The sequence below is a fragment of the Rhincodon typus genome, chromosome 28, assembly GCF_021869965.1.
Source record: "Rhincodon typus isolate 14 chromosome 28, sRhiTyp1.1, whole genome shotgun sequence".
NCBI lineage: Eukaryota > Metazoa > Chordata > Chondrichthyes > Orectolobiformes > Rhincodontidae > Rhincodon > Rhincodon typus.
In genome coordinates, this window is record NC_063359.1 from 18,579,329 (window position 1) to 18,606,561 (window position 27,233).

General features: G+C 39.9%; 1 protein-coding gene across 4 annotated transcripts in view; it reads left to right on the forward strand.

Annotated features, from left to right (window-relative positions):
- The window catches only part of rgs3a (regulator of G protein signaling 3a), a 275,278-nt gene that overhangs the window by 135,581 nt on the left and 112,464 nt on the right, over positions 1–27,233 (forward strand). For all 4 annotated transcript variants that reach the window (XM_048613560.1, XM_048613559.1, XM_048613561.1 and 1 more), the window contains 2 exons: positions 7,016–7,230; positions 10,308–10,391. In XM_048613560.1, the coding sequence (XP_048469517.1) occupies positions 7,016–7,230; positions 10,308–10,391 (299 nt within the window). The remainder of the gene's footprint in view (positions 1–7,015; positions 7,231–10,307; positions 10,392–27,233) is intronic.

The following is a 27,233-nucleotide window of genomic DNA, read 5'->3' on the forward strand; positions in this document are numbered from 1 at the left end:
CCAGCTGGTAGAGATTGCAAGTTTGGAAGTTGCTGGTTGAGGAGCCTTGGTGAGTTGCTGTAATGCATCTTGTATATAGTAACCGCACTGCCCCTGTGTGTTCCTGCTAAAGGGAAAGAATGGAATAGTTCATGTGCCAATAAAGCAGGGTGTTTTGCCGTTGATGGTGTTGAGCTTTTTGAGTCATATTGGAGATGCACTCTTTCAGGCAAGTGGAGAGTATTCTGTCACACTCCAGACTTGTGCACTACAGTTGATAGACAAGCTTTTGGGGTAAGAAGGTGAGTCATTCACTGCAGAATTCCCTGTCTCTGAAGTGCTGTTGTAGGTGCAGTATTTATATGGCTGGTCTAGTTCTGCTTTAAGTCAGTGGTGACCCCCAGGATATTGCTTGTCAGAGATTCAGGGATGGGAATGTCACTGAATGTCAGGGGGAGATGGCTAGACTTTCTCTTGTTGGAGGTGATCATTGCCTGGAACCTGTGTGTGGATTAAGTTTTTGTTTGTTTGTTTGCTATTTTTCATACCTAGCCTGGATGTTATCCAGGTCTTGCTGCATTTGGGTGCAGATTGCTTCAGATTCTGAGGAGTCATGAATTATACTGAACATTGTGCATTATCAACAAACATTCCCACTTCAGAACTAATGATGAAAGGAGGGCCATTGATGAAGCAGCTGAAGATGGTTGGTTCTAGAACACTGATCTGAGGAACTCCTTGTGGTGCAGTGGTAGTGTCCTTATGTCTGAGTCAGGAGGCCTGTGTTCAAGTCCCACCTGCTCCAGGAGGCATGAATACTATTTAAGAACAAGTTGATTAGAAAATATCTAGTCAGAGGAACTTTTAAAGTGATGCCTCAGGACTGTTGATTGAACTCCAAATCTGCAACTATCTTCTTATATGATATGTACATATGTAGATACTACCCAATGGAAAGTTTCCCCAATTCCCAGTGACTGTAGTTTTGCTCAGACTTGTTGAGAGAATTCACCCCCTCTTTCTCGCGCTCTCTCTCTTTCTTCCCCCCACCCCCGCCCCCGCCCCTGCCCCTGCCCCTGCCCCTGCCAACCCCCCTTGTCTTGCTTGTATGTCCTTTGAGCATACAAGACCTCTTCTCGGGAACTTTGCCTGTCAGTGGGCATTATCCCTCAATGTAAAAACTTTTTTCCATCTTACCGCCAAAAGTTTACTGATTCATTCATTGGGCATGACTGAACACTTCGTAGAATGATTAATTGATAGAATTCCTACAGTGTAGAAGCAGGCTAATTCAGCCAATCGAGTCCACGCTGACCCTCAGAAGAGCATCCCACCCAGATCCACCCCATGTTTGTAACCCTGCATTTCCCATGGCTAATCCTTCTAGCCAGCACATCCCTGGACACAGTGGGCAATTTAGCAAGGTGGTCAGCCCACCTAACCTGCACATCTTTGGACTGTGGGAGGAAACTGGAGCACCAGAGGAAACCCACACAGGGGAATTTGAGAACTCCACACAGACAGTCACCTGAGGGTGGAATTGAACCTGAGTCCCTGACGCTGTGAGGCAGCAGTGCTAACCACTCAGCCACCGTGACACCGCTTGAACTTGAACAGGGTCTTCTGAGATCTCTGCTGTTAGTAGTCTCCGCTCTTTTATTTAGTTGTCCAGGGCCCAGCTGCGGAATAAGAAGGCAATTATATTTGATGTAATTTGTGATTTAAGGTTGACTTGCTGTGGGAGCAGCTAAATTCTGGTTGGCGGGATTTGAGCAGAATGTTGTGAAATACATCATGCTCAAAGGCTTTGGAGAAGAACGGGTGTTTGAAAATTAGTGAGGATGATTTTGAAATAAAATGGGGCATTCTGTTTGGATAGGGAGCCACTTGCCAAATTGAAAACAGAAAGGAAGTTGTAATATTAGAGGTTCAGTTAGATTGCGGTTGAAGAAGTAAGATGCAAGTCTCGTGGATGAGATAAACATGGTAATAAAGAAGGGTAGTTTGAATAACCAGAGAGGCAGTATGAGACTGGGACCTGCCACATTGGAGAACCGCGCATTTTCCATTTTTGTAAGGGTGGAAATGGGAAGGAATCTCTGTAGCTATGATTAATGGAGTCACTTAAGTCTAATTCTCATCATTCAGAAGCATAGATCCTGAAATGTGCAGAGTAGTCTTGGTAAGAGTAAATCTGAATTGTGCGAATCTCTTTGGATAACCAGGATACTTCTTTGGAGAAGTATTCCTTTGAATGTGATACCAGGACATGTTTGGTGGAGGTTGTCTCTCTTTTAGAGCAGGTTAGGTACCCTTAGGGAGGTAAGGTTGTCTTTTTGGAGTGGTAAAAAGTAACCATGAATATGTGTAAAAAGTGTGTAAAATTAACTGCCAAAAGTGTTAAAAGTACCTGTCAACAGGATATGCCAGACGATCTTTCAAAAGTAACTATCAAAGGGAGGTGTCAAACTGTTGAAAGTCCTGTCCTTTGAATCTTTGAAAAAATTCTACGGCATATCATTTCTTGTTATTTCACTGTGTTGACATAAGATGGGCAGATTTCTATCACTGGATTTGTGCTACATGACTGATTTCATAAACCTCCATTCTCACAGTAGTATGCCTGCCATTTTACAGTTTGATTTGACAGCTCGAAATTGTTTTGACTTTGAAGTGGAACCATAAATTAATTCCAATGCTTGTTGTTTTAAGTGACTATGTAGTTAATTGAAATGTTCTTGTAAGGCATTATGTAAATGAAGAAATGTTCATGTAGTAAATGGGATTTTGAGTCAGTTTTTTTACAATATTGCAAAGTCTGCAATATACACCACTTTATTTAATTGAACTTCATTTTAGCTCATTTCTGCATTGGTCTTGAGGTCTGCCACCGTGACTGCTAAATAAATGCACATGGTAGGTGTAAGTGCAAAGGGTGGTGGATGGGAACCAACGTTCCTTCTAAGCTGTGTAACAATTGGTTAGTGATTTGGTTCATGTTCTGTTGGTGTGATCTTTGAGTCAAACAACATTATTAACTGAAAGGATAGTGGTTTAACGAATCAATGCATTTGTCGGCCACTTGCATTTTTGAAGCTCTTTAATACATGAAAGCTTTGAAAGCTGTAATGCGACTAATGTGTGTGAGGCATACAATGTCCTATTCGATGAGGAAATGCATTAAGTACCAATGCTTTTAAAGTTTCAGTTCCAGACTATATGAAGGATTTTATCTCCAGGAAGTTGACAAAGTTCATAGCCACTATAAATGTAGAGTGTGTCATTATCAATATTTCTTTATGCATTTACAGTTTAATAAAAGCTGTGATAACAGCCTTCCATCTTATAACGGATTGCATCATGTTGCCCAACTATGTATTGAGCATCATCTTATATGGCTGAGGAACCCCACCTTGAAATGGCAGTTTCTGCCACATTTGCTGCAGTGGACACCAAAAAGTGAAGGAATACAATTTGCTGACTTCTGCATTCCGTGGGCCACCTGAGCTTTCCATTTCTGCTCAATTCCTGCTTGAAGAGTTGATGGCCTAGTGGTATTATTGCTAGACTATTAATCCAGAGACCCTGGTTTTGTTCTGGGGACCCAAATGCAGACAGTTTTCCATCAGTTCTAGGATGTAAAAGATATACTCTGTAAATAACTTGAAGGCTTATGACACCAGCAAAGAGAAGGAAATGCCAAAGGGTGCCAAATAGAATCCCTGCAATGTGGCAGCAGGCCATTCAGCCCATCAACTCTGCACCAACCTTCCAAAAAGCATCCCATCCCCATACCCTGTCTTTGTAATCCTGCATTTCCCATGGCTAATCCACCTAACCATGAGCAATTTAGCATGGCCAACCCACCTAACCTGCACAACTTTGGACTGCAGGAGGAAACTGGAGCATCTAGAGGAAACCCACACAGACATGGGGAGAATGTGCAAACTCCACACACAGTTGCCCAAGTGTGGAATTGAACCCAGGTCCCTGGTGTTGAGAGGCAGCAGTGCTAACCACTGAACTACCATGCTGCCCCACCAAACAAGTCTAATCCATTTGCAAATCGCAAAGGATTTCAAAGTTGTCCCACTATAACTAACTTTATTCATCATGTTGTCTTGGGAAGAGGGCATACTTATAATTTTAACCGCTAATTGCATGTACTAATATTCAGCAGCTATTAATGTTAAAAATCTGGTCTCAGCGTCTTCTTTAATCTAGTGTTTCTGTGCAAATCTGCCTTTGTGGCTGCAGCATAGCTTGTTGAAGGCTGTTCCCTTTCACTGGGAAAGACTGTGCCTGGCCTTTCAGGATGATGTTGAAAAGTTCTGGCTCAAGAAGGCACAGCCTTTGTATGGGCAGCAGCAGTCTGGGCTGGTTAGCTGACAGGCCAACAGAAAAAACATTGGCAGATTGGAAGTTATGAGAGGATGAGTGCTGTCATTTGAGAACAAAGTGTTAATTGTATATTAGGGTTCAATTGTTTTCAGATGGTGCATTTTAATTGGGGATTCACTTGTGCTCCGAAATACAGGAACAGACTGAAACTGTTGTTGGATTTAGAGGTGTATGCTTGTAATATATCACTGTAAATAAGAGCGTCTAAGTGCATGTAAGGATTAGGCTCCAGTCCTATCTTATACCCGCTTATCTAGGCAGTAAGTTTGTGCTCCATCATACACCTGACATTCTACTGGGGCAACACCCCAGCAATCCTATCTGTGTACTATGGGGTGGATTGCTGGCCTGTAGTGACACTCTGCAAGTTCCTTTGAACACTGGTATCTGCAGGTTTCGTATCAGCAGTCTAAGCCATCATGGCAGCAGGCTAAATTTAAAGGACTCCATTCTGAGCTTGCCAGTGGAGCACTGACGTGTTGGATGGTGGATGATTACTGCTTGAGCTTCGATGAAAACAGAGGCATTGACATCAGTTGTTGTTTCATGAATGAATCTGTAAGTTTTCACTTGAAGTTGATCATCACTTTTGTACTGGAGAGGCAGAATTCTAAGCTCTTATTGTACTTATGTCTTTCCCAGGTCAAAATCCCATTTGGAATGGCTGCTAGCACTGCTCCAGTGAAATTACAATTCCCTTTTAATAAGTGCAAGCCAGCTTTAAGTGGTGCAGGCTAACTCGATCCTTTGCTAGCCTGCCATGGTTGTGCACCATGGTTGGGGAGGCAATAGCCGAGTGGTATTATCACTCGACTTTTAATCCTGAGGATCTGGATTCAAATCCCACCACAGCAAATGATGGATTTTGAATTCAATATACTGATTAAAAACCTGGAATTAAGAGTCTAATGATGACTGTGAATCCATTGTCGATTGTTGGGAAAAAGAAATCTGATTCACTAATGTTCTTTAGGGAAATTGCCATCCCTACCTGGTCTGGCCTACTTGTGATTCCAGACCACAGCAATGTGGTTGACTCTTAACTTCCCTCTGGGCAATTAGAGATGAGCAATAAATGCTGGCCTAGCCAACGATGCCCTCATCCTGTGAATTTTAAAAACCCTACCCTAGAGCTGAGATGGAGATGGTCAAGAGCGTCAAGTACTTGGGAGTGATGATCACCAACAGTCTGTCCTGGTCCACCCACGTCGATGTGACAGTCAAGAACACATAACAATGTCCCTGCATCCTCAGGAGACTAAGGAAATTGGGATTGTCCACAAGGGCTCTTACAAATTTTTATAGGTGCGCCATAGAAAGCATTCTATCTGGATGCATCACAGCATAGTAAAACTGCAAGAAAGTACCGAGTCGTAAGCACAGTGCAGTCCATCATGCAAACCAGCCCTCCATGCATTGACTCCATCTGTACTTCCTGCTGCCTCGGGAAAGTAAACAACATGATCAAAGACCCCTCCTACTCTGCTTATACTCTTTTCCACCCTCTTCCATGAGGCAGAAGATATTTAAATTTGAATACATTTACGAATAGATTCCAGAACCACCACCTCTGCTGTTAACAGATTTGTGAATGGACCTCTCAAATGTTAATTCTGATTCTGTCTCGCTCTCGCGCTCTCTGTGCACCTTCATGGCTGTAACGCTGTATTTTACACTGTGTTCTGCCATCCTAATGCGCTTGGTATGGTATGGTTTACCTGTAGAGCACGCAAAAGAACACACTTCATTGTATCTTCGTACATGTGTCAACTATAAATCAATCAATCACTAGCTGTATGCTATGATTATTTAAAAGTCCACACAGCACAAAGCATACCTTTCAGAATCCTGTTCCTGCTTTCTTGCTATGCAAAATTTATGGTCTGACTTTCTTTTCAAGAATGCAAACCATTTGAAAAGTATGACAGTGTTGTGAAGGACATTTTACAAACCACCAAAGTATTTTATAATGTACAATTTATGTGTAATTGATTTAGGGATGTTGTTTACATTGGACAAAGAAGTATGTAGAAGATTGATTTTTAATAGGTAACATGTCTGAAATCTTTGAATAACAGTGATCCCACATTTACTCATTAACAGTCACAACTAGCGTTTTACAATATATTGGTTAATTTTGCTTTATTTTATCATAAATTCTCAAATTTACCATTCTGTGATATCGTTGAAGGACTGCACTGAAAACCATTTTACTGTAAATTACAGTCTTGTTTTGCTGAACTTGTGATTTTAATCAATTTTGAATACACACAGTTGCAGCTAACACAGGTACTATTTATTTATTTCTGGATATTTACCCCAAAACTAGTTTAACTAAGTATAAATTTTGTTTCCCCATAAATCTACGACCAATAACCTAAATATTATATATGTTAATGTTAACAAAGAAAAGTTTACGTTCAGTTTTTGCATATTACAAATATGTAAGAGCTCTCTATGACGTGGAACATTTTAAAAATGGTGGTCTGTAATTCATAACCGGTGTTATGCAGCACATTCTCAAATTTATGTCATGTTGGGATTGCAACTTTAATTGGCATGATATGCTTATTTCTCAAAATTCAAATTTTCTTGTTTGCAAACTTAAAGATGCTTGTATTACTTGTTCTTGTAGCAAATGTTGGCGGAAGCAGAATTAACTGTCGCCCAGAGAGAAAACAGTCACTTATAGGATCTTCAACAGATATCTTGAAATCAACTGTACAAGCAGTGAAGAATTATGGAAGTTACAGAAACTGCACAATTGTGAAATCTCATATTCCCCATAGTAACTATGGGACATGCATGGCACTTGCTTCAAAAATTTTGGTGTTCCCTCTCTTTGTTCAGGTAATATTTTTGAATTCTAAATTTAATTTCAAGCACCTTTTGAACAAAAGGATATTTTTGGTTATTATTGCAGTGAACATTCAAAGGGCAATGATAATATTTTCACGTGAATGTAGCTAGTTTCATTGGGTAACTTTTTCTGAAAATCTTGAATTCCTTCATGATGCCTTACATTGTGATCTAGACCATGTTTGACATGTACTAAGAGAGTAGATGAGCATATGGCAGTCTTCTGGGCCAGTAAGTTCTATGACTCTTTGGTGTGCCCATGAGGAACACACTCAGGAGCATGTATAAGAATAAGGAGCAGGAGTGTAGACCATTTGGCCTTCCGAGCTTCCCCCACAATTCAGTATGGTCATAGCTGATCTGCTTCTAAGCTCAACTCCTGCTTCCCCTGATAGTCTTTCCCCTGTTTGTTTACAGAGAATCTATTCACTTCTGCCTTTAAAAGCAATTCAAAGATTGCATCACCTTTCTAGGAAGAATTTTCCAAAGCCTCGTGATCCTCTGTGAGAAGAAGGTTCCTCCTCATCTCTGTCTGAAATGGGCAACTCCTTATTTTTAAACAGTGATCCTTTGTTCTACATTCTGCCATAGGGACAAATATGTTTTTCACATCCAGGAGCACTCAGGATCTTACAGGTTTCAAATAAATTGCCTCTTGCTGATCTAAACTCCAACAGATAAATGTTTAACCTACCCAACTTTTCCTCAGTTAGTCTAGTAAACATTCTCTGAACTGCATTTATATAACCTCCTTAAATAAGCAGATCCGTGTTGTACACACTAATCCAGATGAGATCTCACAAATGCCCTGTATGACTGAAGCACAATCTCCCTATTTTTTTGTATTCAATTCCCCTCACAATAATCAATGACGTTCTATTAGATTTCTTCTTAACTTGTTATAGCTGCATATTAACCTTCTGCAGCTCACACTCTAAGACACCCAGATCTCTCCAACTCCGAGCTCTGCAATCTCTCACCATTTAGATGCTCTGTTTCGGTTTTATTCTTACTACCAAAATAGAAAATTGCACATTTTCCCACATTATACTCAATTTGCCAGACCTTTGCCTACTCTCCTAACTAATCCATATGATAATGTAGTCTGCTTGTGTTGTTCTTATGTCTTGAGCAAATAGTGAAGTTATTTTTATAAATTGTAAAATGTTGAGGACTCAGCATTGATCCCTGCGGCACACCACTTATTCCATCTTATACCAGAAAATTATCCATTTCTGCTTACTTTATCTTCTGTGTAAGCTATGCAATCTGCTACCTCTGCCAGTATGTTACCCTTTAGAATATCTTGTGTCCTCGTACACCAGTCACGGAAGCTAAGCATGCAGGTGCAACTATAACAAGAGAATTTGACTACAGAAGCAGGGATGTCTTGCTGGAATTGTACAGGGTCTTGGTGAAGCTACAGTTGGCGTATTGTGTGCAGTTTTAGTCTCCTTCTCTGAGGAAGGATGTTCTGGCTATGGGGGCAGGACAACAAACCTTTACCAGAATGATTCCTTGGAATGGAGAGCTGAAATATGAAGAAAGATTGGATTGGTTAAGACTATATTGGAATTTAAGAAAATAAGTAGGGGTTGGGTGTGGTGTGTGGTGGGGAACCCATAGAAACTTATACAATTCTAACATGACTAGATGAGGTGATACAGGAAGTATGTTCCCAATGACCATGATGTCCAGAAGCAGGGTTCATGGTCTAAGGATACAGGGCAGGCTATTTGGGATTAAGGTGAGGAGAAATTTCTTCAGCTAGAGAATGGTGGGCCTGTGGAGTTCTCTGCAACAGAAGGTGGTTGAGATCAAAACATTGAATGTTTTTAAGAAGGAGTTAGGTATAGTTAGGGCTAAAGGGATCAAAGGGTATGGGGTGAAAGCAAGGACAGGTCACTAAGTTAAGTGATCAGCCATGATCATGTTGAATGACAGCAGTCTCAAAGGGATAAATAGCCTAATGGTGCTCCAATTTTCTGTTTCTAGTGCAGTCTGCTCTCTGGTTAGCTCCAGAACATGCAGTTCTAAGAAGCTGTTCTGAAAATAATCTATGAATTCTTCATTGGGACTACCTTTGTTCCTTTGATTTTATTCCAGTATATATATAGATTAAAATCCCCCATGATTATCACCATACCTTCTAACAAGTTCCAATTGCTGCTTCTTTTCTACTCTTATCCTAGCATTTGGTTGCTGCATGGGGGCTTATAGACCATTCCCAAAGTGACTTCTTGCCTTTACCCTTTTTGATCTTGACTCAAACTCCCTCTACCTCCTGGTTTTCTGAATGTAGATCATGCCTGTCTATTGTGCCAGCTTTCCTAACTTCTTGATGTTCCCAAATGTCATGTTAACATTCAGATTCCAATCTGTCATTCTGAAGCCATGACTTTGTAAAAGCTATCAGATCAGACTCGCTTATTTCTATTATTTACTTAACTTGCTTTTCCTTTCCCTACACTAATAACATTTAAAAATGTTCTCACCTGTTTGCTGAAGGAGCTCGTGTGGTCATATTAAGCCAACATGACAGGTTATATATACACATATATAGTAAGGATTTTTTGTCTTTGCACAATGTCCTTTCCGTCAAGCATGCAAACTGTTTTAAACTGAAAGTAATATCAGTGCACAAGGTTATTTTGGGAAGTACGCCCACGTTCTGAGGTTAACTGTACTGGCTACAGTGGGCAACAGCTCTCTGACATCCTGTTCTTTTTGATATGCAAATCTCAACTAACTGTTAAGAGTTTTGCAGCAAAAGTCCAGACAGAGGAAATGCTTTTAGAACTTGATTGGTTTGTGCTTCAGCTGCAAAAGCTGTAAAAAAAAAACCACTCAACCCTTTTCTTCTCTGGATGAAACTTAGTGCATTTATACTATTGTCTAATTGTTTTTAGAAAAGTTTAGTTTTCAAGTGACTGAAGCTACTTTAAAAAAGAAAATTGTCATGGAGGTTACAATTTCTGAGATATTAGTAAGTGGTAACTTAAATTGTCACACCAAATTGAAGTCAAACTGAGCAAATTGTTGCAACTAATTTGCATTATTGTTTGCAGCCCTTAGATCTATGCAACCCAGCACGGACGCTGCTCCTTTCAGAAAATATACTTTTCCTTGATGACAGAAGTAGACCACTCAAGGTAAGTACTTACAGTTTTAATGCAAAAATAAGAAATTACTATTTTTGTTTGTTTTCCATTTGCTTAATTTACATCATGTTCAAATTCTCTTACCTGTGTCTAGAGTAATCTTGATCAAATGGAAAGCCATGAACAGTTGGCAAGAAAGAAGGAATAACTTAATTATAGCACCCTTTAAGTCTCAGGCTGTCCCTAACCACTTTACAACCAGTGAAGTACTTTTGAAATGCAGTCCTTCTGCTAATGTAGGCAAACACATTAGCCAATTTGCACAGAACTAAATCCCACAAACAGTAGTGAAGAGGTAGCCTCCTCTTGATGGTTTTGGGTGATGACTAAAAGTTGGCCAGGGAATTGGAAGAAATCTCATATACTTCAAAAAAAATGACCTAAGATCCTTTACAGCTAAGGCCATTTTTAGTGATGCATCTGAAAATGCAGTATTGTCTTAAAGTTTTGCCTCTGAAATGTATTTTATTCGCTTAATCTTCTGACTTGGAGACAGATGTTTACCACTAAACAAGCCAGACATTAAGATGAACTATTTTATAACATTATCCTACTTTCTTTTGAAGGGATTAAATGGTACATGATTGTGGTTTCATGGGCACCAGATTCCCTCTTGTACTTCATCTATATAACCATTTGTCATGTATTAACTTTGTCAACATCTATATGTCTAAGTACACAAGACCAATTTTGATCTTATCTGTTATTCCTATAAACGTACTTTGCAGTAGGTAAATACTTGGAAACAGGAATGCTGGGTGATTGTCTCCTCTTGATTCAAACCAAAGAATACTAAATCCTTCGCTGAGGTCAGCTGAGTTTCAGAGACCAGGATTGAATTTATGACCATGCACTTTGATCGTGAAACTTTTCAAAAGCTGACTAGTAGGTTGAAAAATCTGCAATGGAGCACAGGCTGTTAAGTTGCAGATACACCAAAGCTCCTTCTCTTTTCAGTGAGTAATTCCTATCTCGAATTCACTGAAAAGCAAAGAGGAACCTTTGGTTTATGGAGGAAGTTGTGACACTGAACTGTGTTAGTTTTGCAGGCGTAGCTGTAACGCCAAACCTAATGGGAGACATAATCTTCGAACTTCAACTCAGATAGGGTTAAACGTGAATTTGCAATTAAGTTACTTAATGAAAATAATTGTGGAAGTGTGTGTCTCTTCCAGCAAGATGCATAAGTTAGATCAACTGAAGTGCCTAAAAGTGATGAAGATACTAACCATGGGGTGTAAACGTTTTACAGGAGTTGAGGAAAAAGAAATTAATGTGGATTAATCAGATAGAATTGCTACTAATAAAATCAGGTGCCATGTATTGGATGAACCAAGCAATGTCATCTTCTTTCATACCCTATTTTGTTTTCAAAACCTGTATGTTTACCAAGCAGTGACAGAAATCTTCAAAAAAGGCAATTTGTTTTTAACCTTCTTAATTCAATGACAGTATGGTAATTCACCCTAAAAAAAAAAAAAAAAAAATCTTCTATCATTGTGGCATGCTGAAGCACGGTAAGATACCTTTGAAAATAACTGGTCATAATCAGATGTCTTAACATTGACAGCCATACATCCCTTTGTTGAAAATTCAGATGTTATTTTTGCAAGAACCAAAAATTTCATAATTGGGGAACTGTGGAAACTAAAAGACTGTGCTGATGATTTAAATCAGATTTAACTCAATTCATAGCAACATCATTTGTGAAGTTACACAAAGTTCTAGCAGAATGGGGTAAATTTTCCAGTCTCTGAATTGTCAGAGGTCAAATATGTGATCAAAGATGCATGATAAATCCATCTTGATGTGCTGGGAAGTTTGAACTTCCAATGACTAATTCCCTTGTTTCTCAAGAACGTGAGTTTCCTCCAGGTGCTCTGGTTTCCTCCCACAGTCCAAAGATGTGCCGGCTAGGCAAATTGGCCATGCTAAATTGCCTGTAGTGTTCAGGGATGTATATTTAGGTGGGTTGTGAGGGTATGGGTCTGGGTGGGATGCTCTGAGGGTCGGTGTGGACCTGTTGGGCTGAAGGGCCTGTTTCCACACTGTAGGGATTCTATGATGATGAAGAAACCGAGTGAATGTCTCTGACTGAGTGAGGAATTAGAGACTTTGGACAATTTTGATACACATACCTGTGTAGTTTCCCAGGATATGTTAGACAGATTAAAATCTTGAGTAATTTGAGCTTAACGTCACAACTGATCTCCTAAGCAATCAAGCTGATACCCCAGCTATCCTACCTGAACCGACCACAACTACTCTCAGCTATCTAACCAATCCTCCCTCCATGAGCAGATGTGACTATACTCAACTACCGTCCCCAGCCCAACCAGACCTAACTTGCTACCGAACAAATTATTACCACCCCCACCCGCCAACTCATCCATTTCTCCATCAACCACCCCGACCCACATCATCCAGCTGGAACCCTCTCTTTCCATATGCCAATGATTGTTGCCTGTTGGACGATCTGGGCTAGTAAATCCTGTGGGCTTATCGTGAATATTTTCATGCTGTTATTCAAATTTGCTGTACGTAAAATGCACAAAATAGAAAGTTTCCTTAAATCTCATGGAGAAAATATAATGTTTGTAGAAAAGAGTTGCAGACATTTTAGAATTATCCAATGTAATTAATGTATGTCTTTGAAAGTTTTAATTAGGATCAGTTCATTGCACTGTAGTTATAATTTTGACATGGATATGAATTATGGGCCTAATTTTTTCTCTAAGTAAGTCAGTTTTGTGAGTTAAAACTACCCATTATGCTGACTTTTATCACTGTATTAATGCTGAGTTCACCTTAGTGTAAGTTAAGAAATCTGTTTTACTCAAATCTTTGGTTTTGACAGCTAAGTGTTTTTTTTCAAGTATATAAAGTATATCTTGGGGGTGCAGGGAAGAATTTTCACTGAACATAAACAGTAATGCATCAATGGACTTTGACAGCCAGTTTCACTAATTTTATCAAACCCATTGATTTTAAAATTTATCTACCAAATGTATAAGCCATATAATCAGTCTAAATTAATGTATTTTGTGAAATAAATGGTAATTTTGTGAATACATGCAGATGCGTGTCGTTCAACATGAGGAGGATGTGATTCGGCAATATCCCAATGGCCAACAGAGGTAAACTGTTCACAATGTGAGCAGTTAGCTTGAGTAGCACAGTTTAGTAGTGCATTACCCTTGGCAAATACAACAAAAAATTAGACAAGAATCATACTGGGAATGTGGAATTACCATCAGTGGAAATATCAGATGAAATGCACAACTGTAATCACTGTTAAATATGATTCAGATTATGAAGTGATTCCGTTGGAGTCTGAATGGTTTGCTTAGGAAAATTAACATACATTTTCAAAGTATTATTTGCTTGAAGGCTTTACTTTTGTGATATCTATTCCTGAGGGAATAAATAACATACGGAAAGTCAGAAAAATGGCTATGCATGGTAAAAGGTATGGATTGGACTGGTTATCTAGTTCCACATCTAATGGCCAAACTTCCATCAAGATGTGTTACCTTTTCCAGTCATAGTTTATTCAGTTTGTTTGTATTTCAGAAATTGTACAATACGCTTGGCCCATGGATCATTTTAAACTACATGAATTTTACACCTTTTAACACCTAAACTGGATGATTTTTTTGATATATTTATCTACTTGTGTCAATGCAGAGTCTAAATCTTCAGAAAACTTCAAAAGATATAATTAAATAATTACTCAGACTTTGGAAGGAGAAGCTAATATATTGTTTAAATCTGCTGCTGAAAATTGCTAAGATAATGGTTGTAAGAAAATGCATCCATTGTTATATTCCAGCGATCCAGTTGGTGAATTGTATAGAAATTAATCTTGATAAATTTTTATGACCATTTATTTAGTTGCAAATTACAAGTGACCGACTCCTGTTTCCATAACCATAGCTGTGTTTTTCTGTGGATGCCAGTTATTACCGTTCACAATCAAATGAATAATATGCTATTACCAATGTTTTGCATAGAATCAACTTTTATTTCAATGCTGGAAATATGAAATAAACACAGCTAATGTTGGGTGGGGCGGGGGAGGGGGAATCGATGGCCGAGAGGTAATATTTCTGGGCTGTTAATCTAGAGACCTGGGTAATGTTCTGGAAATCTGGGTTCAAATCCTGCCATGGCATTTGGTGGAATTTGAATTCAATAAATATCTGGAATCTAATGATGAATCCATTGCCGATTGTTGGGAAAATCCAACTGGTTCACAAATGTCCTTTATGGAAGGAAACTGCCATCCTTACTTACCTGGTCTGGCCTATATGTGATTACAGACTCTCAGCAATGTGGTTGACTCTGAACTGTCTTCTGAGCAATTAAGGAAGGGCAATAAATGCTGGCCTAGCCAGTGACACCCATATCCCTTAAATGAATTTAAAGAAAAAGTACTCAGCTGGTCAGGCAGTGAAGAGAGAAATTATGTTAACCAAGAAGCTGCCAATCTAAAACATTGGACTAAATTTTACTAGAATTTTTTTTTTATTCATTCATAGGATGTGGGTGTTGCTGGCTGGCCAGCTTTTATTGCCTGTCCCTAATTGCCATTGAGGAGGTGGTCGTAAGCTGCCTTCTTGAAACACTACAGTTGACCCACAATGCTGTTAGGGAGGGAATTCCAGGATTTTGACCCGGCAACAGTGAAGGAACAGTATATTTGCAGGTCAGGATGATTGGTGGTTTGGGGGAGAACTTGTATTTGGTGGCGTTCCCATTTAGGCTGCCCTTGTTCTTCTGGATGAAAGTGGTCATGGGTTTGGAAGGTGCTGTCCAAAGATCTTTGATGAATTTCTGCAGTGCATCTTGTAGATAGGACAGACTGCTGCTATTGAGTGTCAGTGGTGGAAGAAGTGGATGTTTGTGGATGTGGTGTCAATCAAGTGGGTTGCTTTGTCCTGGATGGTGTCAAACTTCTTGAGTGTTGTTGGAGCTGCACCCATTCAGGCAGTGGGGAGTATTCCATCACACTCCTGATTTGGACCTTGCAGATGATGGACAAGCTTTAGGGAGTAGAGAGGTGAGTTACTTGTCACAGACTTTCTAACCTCTGATCTGTTCTTGTAGCCATTATGTTTTTTTGGCAGGTCCAGTTGAGTTTCTCATCAATGATAATCCGCAGGATGTTGATAGTGGGGAATTCAGGGATGGTAACAGCATTGAATGTCAAAAGGTGGTCGTTAGATTCATTCTTATTGGTGATAGTCATAGCCTGGCATTTGTGTGGCACGAATGTTATTTGCCACTTTTCAGCCCAAGCCTGAACTGTTGCCCACATCTTGTTGCATTTGAACATGGACTGCTTTGGTATCTTAGGGGAGGCAATGGTCTAGTGGTGTTATCACTGGACTGTTAATCCAGAGACCCAGATAATGTTGTTTGAATCTGGATTCAAATCCTGCCAGAATTTGAATTCAGTTCAAAAACAAATTGGAATTTAATGTCTAATGAGAACCATGAATCCATTGTCAATTGTCAGAAAAACCCATCTGGTTCACTAATGTCCTTCAGGGAAGGAAATGGTCATCTTTACCTGGTCTGGTCTATATGTGATTCCAGACCCACAACAATGCCGTTGACTTTTAACTGCTCACTGGGCAATTAGGGATGGAAAATAAATGCTCGCCTAGGCAGTGATGTGCCCTCGTCTCAGAACTTGAGTATTGTTAAAGAAAAGACACAATTAGTTGCAGTGTGCACTCATCAGGACATTCCACAAGAATACAAGGGTAGCACGGTGGCTCAGTGATTAGCACCACTGTCTGACAGCACAAGGGACTGGGTTTAATTCCAGCCTTGGGTGACTGTGTGGAGTTTGCACGTTCTCCCATGTCTGTGTGGTTGCCCTCTGGACGCTCCGGTTTCCTCCCACAGTCCAAAGATGTGCAAGTCAGATGAGTTGGCCATGCTAAATTGTTCATAGTGTGTAGGTTAGGCGGATAAGCCATGGGAGATGCAGGGATAGGGTAGGGGATTGAGTCTGGGTGGAGTGCTCTTCGGAGAGTTGGTGTGGACTTGTTGGGCGAAGTGGCCTGTTTCCACACTGTAGGGATTCTCTGATTTTATTATTCACGAATGGTGCTGAACACTGTGCAATCATCAGCAAACATCCCCACTTCTGACCTTATGATGGAAGAAAGGCCATTGATGAAGTAGGTGAAGATTGAGCTGAGGACACAACCTTGAGGAACTCCTGCAGATATGTCCTGGAAATGAAATGACTGACCTCCCAGCAACCACAACTATCTTCCTATGTATCAGGTATGACTCCTACCAGTGGACATTTTGCACCCAATACCCATTGATTCCAGTTTTGTAAGGGCTCCTTGTTGCCGTACTTGATGTCAAGGGCTGTCGCTCTCACCTCCCTTCCGAAATTCAGTTCTTTAGTCCATGTTTGAACCAAGGCTGTAATGAGATCCGGAGCTGAGTAGCCCTGGAAGAACCCAAACTGGGCATTGCTGAGCAGATGCTGCTTTATAGCACTGTTGATGACACCCTCCATCTCTTTACTGATGATCGAGCCTCATGCCTTCACATTGTTCAATGTGGGAGCCTCTTTGGAAAGTATTCAAATGTTGACTTATATTCAACAACAGCAAAATCAAGGAAAGAACAAAGAAAAGCTGTATTTGGCTCTGGCAACAGATAGGGACTGTTACTTTACAGTCAACTACAAATTTGCAATCAATGAGTGAACACTGCACCCAGCTCACATCTGTTGGAACTGAGTGACAATTAAATCTTGCATGTTTCACCGGACACTACAGCGCTCTGTCATGCTGAAGGAGATGTTCTGTATCGTCAGCTTCCTCCTTGGAAGACTTTTGCTGTTTCCTTGCTCTTCAGAGTCCTCCACTTTACCTGCTTCTGTTGTACAGAGCACAGCATACTAGGATTAGGCAGCACACTTTGTCTGGACTGTATTGTAAGGCTCCACCAGACTGATCCTAGCAGCAGAGCCTTCACTTCAGTAGTCTGTTGTCTGCTCCACAGTGGCCTGGTGAAAAGCATGTACACTTGGCCTCAGTCAAGGAGTTGTCCAGTAGAGTTATTAGCTATAGTTGCAGGGCGTAAACATGGTCTCCGAGAAACATCCTTGTAAAGCATCCAGTGAAGAAATAAGTAGGGATATGACAGTTGTAGAGTCATAGAGATGTACAGCACAGAATCCATGCCGACCTGATATCCTAAATTAATCTAGCCCCACTTGCCAGCATTTGGCTCATATCCCTCTAAACTCGTCCTATTCATGTACCCATCAAGATGCCTTTTAAATATGGCAATTGTACCAGCCTCCTCCACCACCTCTGGCAGGTCGTTGCATACACACACCACCCTCTGTATGGAAAAAGTTGCTCCTTAGGTCCCTCTTAAATCTATGTCATTGAGTTTTGGACTCCCTACTCTGGGGAAAAAGACCTGGACCCTATCCATGCCCCTCATGATTTTATAAACTTCTATAAGGTCACCCCTTGCCTCCGACACTCCAAGGAAAATATCCCTAGCCTATTCAGCCTTTCCCTATAACTCAAACCCTCCAACCCAGGCAACATCCTTGTAGATCTTTTCTGAACCCTTTCAAGTTTTGCAACATTTTTCCTGTAGCAGGAAGACCAGAATTGAACATCCTATTCCAAAAGTGGCCTAATCAATGTCAGGTACAGATGCAAGATGACCGTCCTAAGAACTAGCACTGATAATCACAGACTGTTTGTACATTCATGCAATAAAATCCTTTTTTTTGAATGAAGTCATCAGTGTTATGATGTGGCACTCTCAACATTACACGTGTACAGTCTATAACACCTAGCACCTGAGGGAGGCCTATCCATAATGGCAAAGTTAACTGCCCAGGTCACAACGCTGATTTCATCGGGGTATTGAGATGAGGCGTTGTGATCTGACACAAATTGTATCAGTAACAGCCAACCACTGGAACTGCTGGTGTTCCTGGTCTTGCTGGTGTCTCTGCTCCTCAATTTCTCTGCACTGTTGTGGAACCATAGCCATAGTGGTGACAACCCCTGTTGAGACTGGATCCATTGTTCATGGTTCAATGAGCCTGTGTGAGGAATATCAGAAGTTCAAAAGCTCCTTAGTAGTGTGAGCAGTTAGCATTTGAATCACCCACAAATGAAGGCTTGGCATACTTTCTGTACAGTACAACATGGAGAACTATGGAGTACCTGGACGTGGAAGACTAATATGGAGACTTCTGCCTGTAACTCGTGATCACCTTATTAGTCAAGAACCTATCTATCTCTATCTGAAATACACTCAACCCCTTGGCACCAAAGCCTTCTGCGGCAATGAGATCCTCAGATACACCACCTTTTAGCTGAAGTGCTTCCCCCTCATCTCCGTTCTAAAGGATCATCCCTTCATGCTGAGGCTGTGCCCTCAGGTTCCACTTGTAGAAACATCATCTCTACGTCCACTCTATCCAGACTTCTCAGTATTCTAAGTTTCAATCAGATCCCGGTTTCATCCTTCTAAACTCCAAGTACAGACCTGCTATCCTCAACTGCTTCTCATATGACAAGGCCTTCATGGTTGGGGTCATTCTTGTGAATTTCCTTTGGGCCTCTCCAATGCCAGCACATTCTTCCTTTAATGCAGAGCCCAGAACTGGTCACAATATTCCAAATGCGGCCTAACCAGAGCTTTTATATAGCAATAGCAGATGCTGGAGTCAGAGACAATGCAGAGTGGAGCTGGAGGAACTCAGCAGGTCAAGCAGCATCAGAGAAGCAGGCAAGTTGAAGTTTCAGGTCGGGACCTTTCTTCAGAAAAAGGGTCTGAAGAAGGATCCCGACCCGAAACATCAAACGTCTATCCAGTTCAGATGATTTATCCACCTTCAGATCCTTCACCTTCCCTAGCACCTTCTCCTTAGTGATGGCCACTGTACTAACAGGAGTAGGAGAGTCGACGTTTTGGGCCTAGACCCTTCTTCAGTCCTGATGAAGGGTCTTGGCCTGAAACGTTGACTCTCCTCTCTTCTGATGTTGCCTGACCCGCTGTGTTTCTCCAGCTCCACACTGTATCGACTCACTCCAGCATCTGCAGTTCTTGCTGTCTCCGCCACTGCACTCACCTCTGCCCTGTGACTGTTTTGAAGTTCTGTTATGCTACTGGTATCTTCCACCATGAATACTGATGCAAAGTTCATCTGCAGTTCCTCCACCATTTCTTTGTTCCCTGTTATTACTTCTCAAGCCTCATTTTCCAGCAGTCCAATGTCCACTTTTGCCCCCTCTTATCTTTTAGATATCTTAAAAAACACTTTCCATCTTTTATATTGCTAGCTATCGTACCCACGTATTTCATCATCCACCTGTCGCTTTCCCATTTCTTTCTTGGTTATCTTCTGATAGTTGGGGAAGCCTTTTAAAAAGTAATCTTCACCACATTGTATGCTTCTTAATTTGCTTTCATGCTGTCCCTGACTTCCCTTGTCTGCCATGGTTGCCTCATCCTCCCTTTCATATGGTAGTTCTTCCTTGAGATGAATTTCTGCTGTGCCTCCTGAATTACCCTCAAACTCCTGCATTGCTGCTCTACAGTTTTTTCCCTACTCGGTGGTTCTTCCAGTCAACTCTGGCCAGCTCCCCTCATGTCCTCATAGATGCCTTTATTCAATTGTAATACCATTACATTTTATTCCAGCTTCTCTCAAACTGCAGGGTGAATTCTGTCATATTGTGGTCACTGTCCCCAGGGATTCCTTCACCGAGTCAAGTCTGCCTCACTACACATTACCAATCCAAAATTGTCTATTCCTTCGTGGCCTGTACCACCAAAAAAAATCCTGTAGACATTCCATGAATTTCTTTTTTTCTTGATCTGCTGTCAACCTGATTTTCCCAGTACACCTGCATATTGAAGTCCCCCATGATTACTGTAATAGTGCCTTCTTATATGCCTTTTCAATCTCCTGATTTATTTTCTGACCTACACCCTGACTACTGTTCGAGGGCCTGTACGTAACTCCCCATCAGGGTCTTTTTTCTTTTGCAGTTCTTCAGCTCTACCCGATTGTACACCTTCAGCTCATTTACTTTGTTTCTTATACTGCACACATTTAAATATAACACGTTCAGTCATGCGTTGACCGCATCCCCATCTCATATTCATACCCTTATCTCTGTGCCTAAAATTTGTTTCCTGACCCTTTCCATGCTCTCTATCCTATTGCTTGCTCTGGAAACTTTAATAACCTCTCCTGACCCCCATGTGGTGCAGATGTAACATTTACCTATCACTGTGCCATACAACAGAATGTCTGCTCCATTGACTGATCACTGCTGGCAACCAAGGCTATGTTCTGCACTAGAAGGCAAGACGAGACAGTAGTACGGTGGGTCTATAAGTTCTGAATGAGAGGACAAAGAGTGAATGCACAAAGCAAGATAGAGATGCTGTCAATTTCCAAGTTGGCACAAAGTGAATGAGTGTTAAGAGAGCAAGCAGGAGCCCTGAGATGCATCATGGTTGAAGCCATGAAATCTCCTATGTGCAAAGTGCCTTGGTAGCAGCATTAGAGTACAGGTACCAGTACACTCCAAAATGCTTATTGAAGTGGAAAACTGTATTGTATGATGGTTAGAGATGTATCATGAAGTTGTGGAGCGGCAGGTATGTGTCCGAAGGAACCTCCATGCACAGGAGGTGTGGGCAATTATTGCCCATGGAGCTTGCCCTGAGATGTTGGGACTGGTGTCTAAGATGGAGGCCTATAAGAGCAGTGAGCTGAAGTTGTCAGGTACCCACTATGTCTTATATGTTGAGCATTGACACCGTCTAGTTTCTCTCTGAAGCCTTGTAGAATTTGAAAATGGACATCAGTGAGTCAAGATTGGGTACTCATGGCATGTAAGCGCAAGCAAATAAGCCTCTTGTCACTTGCTAACAAAACTTTGTTGCAGAATCAGACTTTTTTCCTTAATGTTGAGAATCTAGTTCCATCAAATTTGCTGTACTTTCACAAATGAGTTGCCATTGCATGCAAGTTCAGGGGCAGGGGTAATTTTAACTATTGATTCTGTTTTGCTGCCTACAAATACTCCTTGACCTGCTCAGTATTCATAGCATTTTCTGTCTTTGTTGATTGTTCTTTGAAGCAGCTCTCTACTGTGAAATGTTCAGCTCAGTCTATTACTACGCCAACATAATATGTTATTTCCAATGTTGGAAAGCTGTTGAATAGAAAAAATTAAATTAACATTTGATTTTTCATATTGGTTGCTGTAAACACTGATCTCACTTTTGGTACAAGTCAGTTTTTGAAAAGAAAATACAGTAAGCACAACGTAGACTGAAAAGTCCTGGTTAAAAAACCAACTTGAACAATCTTAATTTTTTCCAATGAATTTTGATTAAAGTTTTCCAGGATCCATGTTTGTCTTTTCCAATCAGTAATCTCAGACACCCAAGTTCATATCATGGCCAGAACTGATACACATAAATTTCTCAGATATAACGTTTTAATATTTGCCGTATGATCAACTGTAGTAAGGAGTTGGGGCAAGTTGGCTATTCAACTGAAGGGAGAAAAATGGGCAGAATTCACACTTTGTCATGGGTATGGATCCTGACCGTAGGGATGTTCAAACCCCGAGTTAGATTTCCATGAATAGTTTCAACCAGCTTATGAAATGAACATAATAACAATGAAATACACAGGAATATCTCCTCAGTCTACTAGCTGAATGAATCCTAGTGGGCTAAATTACAAAACTTACCTCATACATAATTTATAGTACTTGGCGGTCTCAGAATGAGCCACCACAGAATGATTAATGAGGAAAACTGGAACCTTGAGCAATACTCTTCTTCTAAGACTGAGAAGCACGTATTGTGGTAAAGTAGATGGCCATTTTCTATGTATCTGTCTTTGTTATACTTGACTGATCAGTTGATACTGACACTATGTGAGTGACATGGAAAGAGTTGCACTGTACTGCATAAACATCTCTTGGGAAACATACATTTAATAATAACTTTTCATAGTTTTTGTGTTTTCATTTTGTATTTTTACAGGAATTTAAAATTAGTGTCAAGTTATAAGATTGCAATACATTTAAGTCATCTGTGTAGCATCTTTACTGATGCGGTACTGCTGCTGAAGAAGAATGTTTCAACAAGTATTGTCAGTTAATTTAAAAGTTTAAAAAGCCCATATGTTCTCAGAAGTCTAAGGGTAATACTTTCTTTAATTTAAAATATGTTGCATATGTGGACTTTTGGCATATATTCATCCTTTGTGAGATTCTAACAAACTTAAAATAATTTATTTTTCTATGGATCTAGCTTATGAAGTGTGAGCTTTGTCATTGAAAAGTGTTTGTAAATATGTTGCAAATATCATGGAGAACACAGGAAATGCATGTGAAATTTAGTCCAACCTGCTTTTGCAGGAGGTCCAGCAGTTTTATCTAGCTATCTAACCTGCTGAAGCCACCATAATACTTAACAGTCCTTGTGGTTTTGAGAGACTTTAAATTGTGAAAGGTTATGAAACTAGTGAGTGCAAGCCACAAAATACAAAGAACGCAACTCAAAAGTATGGCAGATGAATTTTAGATTCCCTACAGCTATATCATATGCAGCATCAGGCTGTAAACAGAGCTGAGAAATTAGGATGGGGATGGGAAGAATTATAAATGGGTAGATTTTTGTTTGTATTCTTACAGGTGGCAGAGGAAAATAAAGGACATCATTGCATTTTATCACACAGCAGTGCTGCAAAATTTTACTTTGATAGATAACAGAATGTGTCCTGTGACAAAAAAGACAAAAGTTGTTTGCAACATCTTATGGTGTTTTATTTATTTTACAGCTTTCTGATTGACTGCTTCTGCCTATTCTGGTTTGTTGCATTTTCAACATTGGCAGTTGTAAAATTTTCACTTCTCTACAAACGTCTGTAATTTACTGAAGAACTTCACTAATTTATAGCTTTTCTTAATTATTTATGAATGTTTACATTAGAACCTTTTTCCTTCACTTTTCTGTTATCATGTTGGCAAAATCATTTAGCAGTGGAAGAAACAGATTATCAGATGATTTGCCAGCTCAAACAATCTATGTTACTAACTTAACAGAGTTAGTAATTATAACAAAATATAATTTTAAGATTACAAGTTATCTAATTTCCATTCACCACTAGGTGAATCCTAGCCATAAAGATACACATTTTGGCCAACGTCTTGGCTAATATTCATCTGTCAAAAAATGTCATCAAGGCAGATTAGCTTGTTTACAATTCATTTGTCACTTCTGAGACCTTACAACGTCCAAACTGGTTTGCCTACATCTGATGTTGATTACACTTCAAAAAGAATGAATGAGCTGAGAAGCGTTTTGAGATCTATTGAAGACATGAAGAATACTACATATGTGAATTATTTTTGTTAGAATATGGATCATGCATGCATTTAAATTCAATTTTTGCCATTATCGATCATGGCTGTAAAATTATTATTTCATTTCATTTTAAATCTCAGTGTCTAGAAGTGGCATTAAATTCTAGACAGTTGAAATTCTTAGAAATTGTTCAAGCAACAAGGACGATCGCTTCAATTACTTATTCATCTGAAACTTATTCAATGAAAGCTTGAATACAGCATCAGAATTAATTGTATTATGAGAGATCCTGAGTTTGTTCAAAGTGGCACGTCAGAACAGTCATTTTGGAGGACAATTTGTTCCAAGAATCTGCTTTCTGGGGATGATACAAATTACACACAGTCCATACAAAGCAATTTGTGGAGTCCCAATATATTAAGTGTTCTTAATAAGCAAAAGCTTAACTTTTATAAAATCATTTATAAAATTTCAAAATAAAAATTAATGAATTCATCTTTGAATTATTTTTCTCTCCTTTTCTTTGGTGACTTGTCAATGGGGAAAAAAAGGAAATAATCATGTGGGTTTGACATAATTAAAGAATTTAATCTGATTTTGATTCATCCTTTCCTTTGTTGTTGTAAATATTGTACGCTATTATTTATAATTTATCCAGGCAGTGTTTTTTGTGAGGTTATTATATTTATATTTCCACTATTATAGCCATTTTCTTGGCAATAGCACATTAGATATACTAGCTGCTGACACTTAGATTATATTAATTCAGCCACATTGTTGTGAGGAAGTGCAACTGAAAGGTATGTATTTTATCAGCATAAGGAAATCCTAGAAGAGTTGTTTGCAAAAGAGGCTCACTTCCACCTCCTCGTGGGCAATTAGTAAGGACAAGAAAGCATATATTGAGTGATGAGCCACAAAAGTCAACATTGAGATTGTTACCTTGGGATGTATGAATAAGAAGTGCCGGAGAAAATAACCCAAAGTAATAACTTATTGAATTTCAGTGTACCGAAGGTATGTACTAAGGTTCACAGATGTCTTTGCTCTTTTAACTTGCCTGTTCTTTTAATGGAGCTTTACTCCCAGTGCCCTGTATCAACTAGTGCCTAGTGAAAGCAAATCCGGTAAGTAATTCAACAATAACGTTCTCCTGTATAATAAACTTTTCAAATACAGATCAATGTGATACTAGGTGAAGCATTATTCTACAAATTCATAGAATGGTATGGTGACAAAGGAGACCATTTTGCAAACCCTTTGCCTGGAGTGTTTGCTTTGTTTTGTAAGCTCCATTGAAGGAAGACTTAAATTTATATACAGTGTAGTATCTCTCAAGACCACTGGATGTCTCAAAACACTACAGCTTAAGGAAGTGCTGTTTAAAGTGTGTCACCATTGTAAAGGAGAAAATTTGTTATGCAATTTGCACACACCAAGCTCCCACAAAAGCAATATGATAGTGAGATGATATCTGCTTTTGTGACGTTGATTGGGGCATAAATGTTGGTCAAGGCACTAAAGATCACTCTTCTGTTGGCAGTGGTGCCATGGGATCTTTTAAGTCCACCTGGAAGGGTAGATGAAGCTTCAGTTTAAGGTCTCATCCAAGAGATGATACCTTTTAATAGTTCCATACTGCACTGCAGTGTCATCCTCAACTGTTGTGCTCAAACTTTGGAGTGAATCTTGAAACAGAAATTTTCTGACTTAGAGATAAGAGTGTTACAAACCTTATTCTTTAATCTCAGAACAGTCAGAAAAATAGAGTATGCTGGAAATACTCAGCATGTGTGGAGCATCTGTGATGAGAGCCTTGGTTCAAACATGGACAAAAGAGTTGAATTCCAGAGATGAGAATTGTCTCAAGAAATAACTGTCCTTGACATCAAGGCTATGTTTGACTGAATGTGGCATCAAGGAGGCCCTAGCAAAATTAGAATGAAATAGAAAATAAAGGTGAAACACTCCTAGTTGGAGGTCACAATCTAAGGATATGAGATGTGCCAATTACGACTGAGATGTGGAGAAATTTCTTCACCCAGAGAGTGGTGAACGTACGGAACTCTACTACCCAAAGTGGTTGAAACCAAAATAGTATTTTCAAGAAAAGCTTAGATAGATATAGTTTTTATGGTTAAAGAGTTCAAAACGTGTGGGAAGAAAGCAGAAGCAGGTGCTGATGTTGGTTGACCAGCCATGATCATATTGAATGGCAGAATAGGTTCAAAGGGCCGAATGACCTAATTCTGGTCTTGTTTTCTGTGTTTCTGGTTGGCGGAGGTCAGTCATTGCAATTCAAGAACTTCTCCATAGGTGTTCTTCAGTTTTGTGTCCAAGGCCCAACCATCTTGAGTTGCTTCATCAATGATCTCTCCATCATAAGGTCAGAACTGGAAATGTTGGCTAATGATTGCACCATCTTCACCTCTATTCTCAACTCCTCAGATGCAGAAGCAGTCCATGAACAAATGCAGCAAGATGTGGGCCATATCTGGTCTTGGCTGACAATGCAAGTGCCAGGCTATTACTATCTCCAACAAGAAAGAATCTAACCAGCACTCTCTGATGTTTGATTACATTACCATCAACACCTTCCACCTCCCCCCAACCAAACTGTCAACGTCCTGTGGATTACCATTGACTAGAAACAACTGGACTGGCCATATAAGTACTGTCACAGGTCAGAGGCAAGGAATCTTGTAGCAAGTCACTTAAGTTATGAATCCCTGAAGAGTATGCACTATTTTATAAAGCACAAGTCAGGAATGTGATGGATTACTGCCCACTTGCCTAGAAGGGTGCATCTCCAACAAAATTCAAGAAGCTTGATAGCATCCAAGACAAAATAGCCCACTTTATTGGCAACACATCCACAAAAAAATTCACCTGCTCCACCACCGGAGCTCAGTAGCAGTGGTGTGTACCATCTGCAAGATGTGCTATACATCTTCACCAAGACTCCATACCACCACACTCCAAACCCAAGATCAAGACCAGCTAGGACAGCAGTCTCCCACGTATTTAAGCACATGGCCACTTTTTGAATTTAAGTGCAACCAAGGATCTATCCTAGAGAAAATATAGAATGAATTTTTTCTTTTAATATTACATAAATCTGAAACAAGCATATGTAATTATTAATTTTATCCTGTACTCGGCAAATATCACGATGACAACTGCGTCACATATCATTTGCCAGTGCCATAAAGTCTGGATTGTAATTGAGACTGCTGGTTGTGTACAGCCCATCAAATGTGTGTATCTGTGAAATAGGTGCTTGGACTTAATTACCTTCATTTGGGAGAGTCCTGTCTCTCAGAAGTATATGGAGCCAAAATAAGCTTTCACTTTAAGGGTCTAGGCCCGAAATGTCAGCCTTTCTGCTCCTATGATGCTGCTTGGCCTGCTGTGTTCATC